Genomic DNA, 5,650 nt, shown 5'->3' with positions numbered 1-5,650 from the left:
AGATGGTCGGTTCATGTGGTCCCACGGCTATCGCGTCGTGTCGTTCGACCACACGTTGCAACCGTCGACCGCTGGTGTTGGTGACGCGGCTGTTCCAGGCAGCGTGCTTAGCGTTCCAGTCGCCTCCCAGTATGATGTTGCCTGGGAGGGACAGGAGCTTGTTAACGTCTTCTGCGTTCAGTGCACCGCGTGGAGGCCTGTAGACGGCGCCGAACGTGATTCGTCCGTGCACGGTGTCGACTGCAACGGCGGCTGCTTCCATTGCAGTGAGCTCCGGCACAGGAACACGATGGTGACGAATGGAGCGTCGGACGTAAACAGCCGTGCCGCCCCCTGCAGTCGGTCGGTCGTAACGGTAGCAGGCGTAGTTGGCCACTCCGACTCGTACGCCAGGCTTTAGGTGCGTTTCCGCGACGAGGCAGATGTCGATGTCTTCGTCGCGTAGAAACTGCCGGAACTCGCCGTCTTGCGTCCTCAGGCCATTAGCGTTGAACACGCAGATCCTCGTGCTCCTGTGGTGTTCAGGCATGCTGGGCTGAGGATGTTGCAACGGCGAGTACCTGGTGTACTGCGGCCATTAGCTCGGACATCCGAGCCATCATGTGCTGCATTGTGTCGAGGAGGCGGTCAATGCGGTCGCCATCTTGTCGGGGCCCGACAACATGGCCGCTTCCAGTCTCCCGGATGCCGCCATTTTGTTGACAGGCGTCGACGAGGGCTGCGGGAGTTTGCTGCTGTACCGTGGTTGGCCGCTGCTGCCGTGGAGGTCGCTGCTGAGCCGTGGTTGGCCGCTGCTGCCGCCATCGCGGCTCCGGAAAGTCCGCCATGCTGTTCTGGTCCGGGGCGGGCTGCGCTGATTGGTCCGCCCGGCCGGTGCGAGGAACGGCCGAGGGGGCCGCTTGCCGTGGCAGGGGCGCGGGAGGCGGGGCTACCACCCGCTGCGCCGCCGTCCTGGCCTCGCGCTGCGGCGGGGAGGGCGGAGCTACGGCCTGGTGAGCTGCTGCAGGGGCAGCGGGTTGGCGCGCAGGTACCTGGAGTATGGCGGCGTGCGGAGCTGGTCCGCCATTTCCTTTTGCTGCCGGGGCGGTGTTCTGCGGCTGCCTGTGGTGCCGCTGCGGTTCTTTGTTCCGGGCGTTGGAGTTCCCCTGCTGCTGGCCGGGGTTGACGACCGCTCCGGAATGCGCTCTTCCGGTGGCGCGGCCTCGGCGACCGCGTCTTCTCTTTGTCCGGCTGTTGGCGGGCGCTGGGGCTCCACGTGGGTGAGAGTTTCCCGCCGGAACTCGCCGTTGCTGTGCGTCGTTTCCGCGTGCGCGGGCCGCAAACGCTTTATGTTTTGTGCAACCTCTGTAGTTGGCGCAGTGTTCTTCGCCGCACAGTTTGCACTTGGGTGTAAAGTCTTTGTGCGGCACTCCCAATTTTTCACACCCTTCAGTGGCGTGCTGTTCGCCGCACTTTACGCAGAAAGCGGGCATGCCACAGTATTTCGTGGAGTGGCCAAGTTCGAGGCAACGGAAACACTGTGTATATGCCGCCTTATTACGAAGAACTTCAGCAATCACCTCGATGTTGCCTATTCGTTTCAGCTGGAATAGCTTCCTGTTTTCCGCGGTGTTGGCCGCAATAACGAGGAATAGCGGGTTTCGCGCTTTGGTGCGATGAGGTCCCATTCTAATCACATCCTCAACGCAATAACCCATCTCTTCGAGGTCTTCTTTAACCTCTGCAGGTTTCATGCTGCGAGGTATTTTGCGGAAGACCACCTTAATAGGCTTCTTCCTGTTGGCGCTGTAAGTGAAAAAGTGCCATCCGCGTTTGGTACACTCTTCACTCACTTTTGCGAAGTGTTCACTGCTCTTAACTTTCACTCTGTGCAGGTCTTCGCCTGACACGCTGACACTATAATTGTCCCTGCCGATCAGCAAGTTAAGAGCGTTCTGAAGCTCGCGAAAATGCCCTTCAAACTTGATCACGAGCGGCGGCGGCGTCTGTCGCTGTTGCGGTGGTGGCAGCGCCAGGTCCTCTTCTTCCGAGTCGCTGAGGGCGTCGAAGGAATTGCTTGTGCCAAGGGGTGCTGTGGTCAGCTGTTGCCTGGGTTTTGCGGTCTTCTTCGCTGGCGTGAAGCCGTCTTTGTCAACCCTTGGGGCGCGCGCGCGGCGTCGCGGTGTTGTCCCGGTTGGCGCGTTTTCCTTCCGGAATTTGCGCGCGTCCGGGGCTGAGGACTCGTCGTCCGATTTCTGCCTCTTTCGCGAGGATCGTGACGAACTGGCTTGGGCGTTTGCCTGTGGGTTTTCCACCTGCATCTCCTCCTCTTCATTATCCGTGTCGTCGCCAAGAGGAGCAGTGGCTGCATGTGGCATCAGCCCTAAAAGTAGCTGCAGTGCATCTTCGCTGTCCTGCTGCGTTGTGGGGACGTCCGGAGGCGTCTCCAATGGCTGCTGCATCGACGCACAACACTCGCGCGTGATCGAAAACGCAGTATCACTAACGCGGGTGACGCGAACTGCATGTGCACAGTTGATAACACTTTCGTCGACGCTCGTTGGGGGAGGAGTACTATCAGAGGTGCTCGGTAGCGTCTCTGACGTACTCGACTCGACCCCAGTAGCGTGCAGGGACGCGGCCCTGTCCGCTGGAGCAGTCGTACGCATGTTAGCGGGCTCGGGAGCGGAGCGCTCGGCGCGCGCGTCCGTCTCGCGCGGCATCGCTAACTCGAGTGGTCTGCGCCCGGCGCACGCGCCAGCCCCCCTATATAGACTCTGGCCCGCCCTCCCCCCACCACGCGCAACCGAGGGCATATAAGCGCACCACGGTGGCTGGCGCGCGCCCGTGTCGTCAAGGCAGCACCCGACGCAGCACCTCGCTCGCCTCCACGCCGCTCCGCTAACCGCTACCGCTATGGCCCGCACAAAGCAAACGGCCCGCAAGTCCACCGGCGGAAAGGCGCCGCGCAAACAGCTCGCCACCAAGGCGGCGAGGAAGAGCGCGCCCGCCACCGGCGGCGTCAAGAAGCCCCACCGCTACAGGCCGGGCACCGTCGCCCTGCGAGAAATCAGGCGCTACCAGAAGAGCACAGAGCTGCTCATCCGCAAGCTGCCATTCCAGCGCCTAGTGCGCGAGATCGCCCAGGACTTCAAGACCGACCTGCGCTTCCAGAGCTCCGCGGTCATGGCCCTGCAGGAGGCCAGCGAGGCCTACCTCGTCGGCCTCTTCGAAGACACCAACCTGTGCGCAATCCACGCCAAGCGCGTCACCATCATGCCCAAGGACATCCAGCTCGCGCGCCGCATCCGCGGCGAGCGCGCCTAAACACCGCGCCAGCCGCTGGGCACCGCCCACGCACGCAACAAACAAAACGGCCCTTTTAAGGGCCACTAACATCACTCCGTCGCGAGCAAACTTTGTCGGTCGCCTCTCGCCCCACAACCACAGAACCAAAGACAAAACACCACTTCCACTTCCCGTCCGTCCGCCACAGCCGCTCTCCCCTGCCAGCTTGCTGGCGCGCGCAACAATCAACATCATGCCTCCCCGGCGCGGCGCTCAAAGCGCACAATACCCATCGGCCGACGCCGTCAACCACACGGCCGGCCGCCGCTTCGTTTCGAAAAGAAAACGAAACAAAAAGCCAGGCACGTCCAACGCCACCGACCCTTTCCACATCTCAACGTCCCCCGCCCCCGTTGCAAGAACACACACACAAGACAAGACACATCCGAGAAGACGGCAGGCAGGCCAACCAAAGTATTCAAACAACATGACACAAAACCAACCGTCGGCCGGCCGCGACCAAAAAAAAAAAACGGCGACAATCAACCGCAACGACAAAACCGCTACCGCCGCCCGCACCCGCCACCGACCCCCCCCCCGCAATCCAACCACCACGGCACGCAAACAGTATCCACACACGGGCATACAGAAACGCCAGACGACACAACCACACCGCAACACAAACACGACAATCAAAACCTTCCCGACGTGCTTTGATGGCCCTGAGAAGGGCCGTTTTGGGCCGCGCGTCTGTTGCGCGCCACTAGACGACGGGGACGGGGGGTGCGGACGACGGAGTCAACCGCCAACCCTTCCTTTCCCATTCCTCTCTACTTCTTCTTCTTGGGCGAAGCCTTCGCCTTAGACGGCGTCGTCGCCTTCTTCGGGCGCGGCGCCTTCGGCTTCTTCGTCGGAACCTTGGCGGCCTTCTTCGCCTTCGACGGCGACTTGGCCTTGGCCGGCTTGGCAGCAGCCGCCTTCTTCGCACCGGCGGGAGCGGCCGACGCCGCAGACGCCTTCTTGGCGGCGCCCGCCTTCCGACCAGTCGCCGCCTTCACGCCACCAGCCTTCTTTGCGCCGGCCGCACGGGCGCCCTTCTTCTCCTTGCTGGCCGGAGCGGCGCGCTTCTTCTTGGCACCGCCAGCACGAGCCTTGCCGCCCTCAGCCGCCCCGCCGCCGGCGCCGGCAAGCTTGAAAGAGCCGGACGCGCCCTTCCCCTTCGTCTGCACCAGCTCGCCCGCCACCACGGCCGACTTGAGGTACTTCTTGATAAACGGCGCCAGCTTCTCCGCGTCCAGCTTGTAGTGCGCGGCAATGTACTTCTTGATCGCCTGCAGCGACGATCCGCCGCGCTCCTTCAGACTCTTGATGGCGGCCGTCACCATCTCAGAGGTGCGCGGGTGCGCAGGCTTGGCGCGCGGCTTCTTCGCAGACGACGCAGACTTTGCCTTCTTCGTAGTGCCGGTGGCGGCGGGTGCCGCAGCAGTCTCGTTCGTAGCCGCCTGATCTGCCATTTCGACGACGCGCGTTAACACACAGCGAGCAGCGAGAGCGAGAGGAGACACGCAGCAAGCGGAGCGCACAGCAGAGGAATAGCCGCCTCGACGCACAGGCCCAGCCAGTGTCGCGGGCGGGCGCGGACGGCCGAGAGAGCGGCCGCCACTCTGCGCGCCGCCGCGCCGCGCCTCCCGCGCTTGCTACCGCCCAACGTCCGACAGCCTGTGCGGAGCAGCCCCACACCTGCGCCACAACCACCCGCGCCTTTCAAACCACCGAGGATGGGGCTACACACAGCCACACCACAGTCGCCAACCAGTCGCCACGGCAGCGCCGCAAACCACGGCCAAACTGCAGCCACCGCGCGCTACAGCCTGGGTCGGCCCGCCGAGAATCGCCGCCCACGCCCAAATGCCGCCCCCACAGCCCCAGCCGGCGACCGGCCACAATGGCCAAACCTTCGGCAAAAGCCCCGCACCGTCGCCGCGGCAGCCCGGCCAGCGCGGCCGGCGCCACAGCCACACAAGCGGAGGCGTGCGGCGATGACGGCCGTGCAAACGCACCTCCGCCGCCCCATCGCCCTCCCACCGTTTCCCGATCGGCCCGCAGCCGTCGGGCCACGTCCTCCTCCTCTCGCCCGCCAACATTCACAGCCCTTTCGTTCGTTTCCCAACAATTTCAATTGTGCCCGCCGCAAAAACGGGCGCCGCCTGCAAAGCAACATGCTCCGCCGGAGCGCCCCTCGCCGCTTACGAGCCAACCCCTCGCCCGAGGCAAACCCGAAATCCGCAACTACAGACCAACCCAATCTGCCGTCAGCACACACGACAGCCAACATCACGCGTTACGAGTTAGACATTAGGTTCACACGTCTCGGTTAGGTTCG

The 5,650-nt window shown here is 63.4% G+C and overlaps 1 protein-coding gene across 1 annotated transcript; it reads right to left on the bottom strand.

Annotated features, from left to right (window-relative positions):
• Positions 1-560: 560 nt before the first annotated feature.
• LOC126119050 (serine/arginine repetitive matrix protein 1-like) lies at positions 561-2,702 on the bottom strand (the record flags this gene model as incomplete). The annotated part of the gene is made up of 2 exons (XM_049915057.1): positions 1,833-2,702; positions 561-1,451 (listed from the first exon to the last, which is right to left on the bottom strand). Coding segments are annotated over exons 1-2 (1,761 nt in total), but the record flags the coding sequence as incomplete, so codon positions are not given.
• Positions 2,703-5,650: the final 2,948 nt, after the last annotated feature.

The sequence above is a fragment of the Schistocerca cancellata genome, unplaced genomic scaffold (genome assembly GCF_023864275.1).
Source record: "Schistocerca cancellata isolate TAMUIC-IGC-003103 unplaced genomic scaffold, iqSchCanc2.1 HiC_scaffold_362, whole genome shotgun sequence".
Taxonomy (NCBI): domain Eukaryota; kingdom Metazoa; phylum Arthropoda; class Insecta; order Orthoptera; family Acrididae; genus Schistocerca; species Schistocerca cancellata.
Note: the sequence above shows the minus strand (reverse complement) of the source record. Positions and strands in the feature narration are given on the sequence as shown.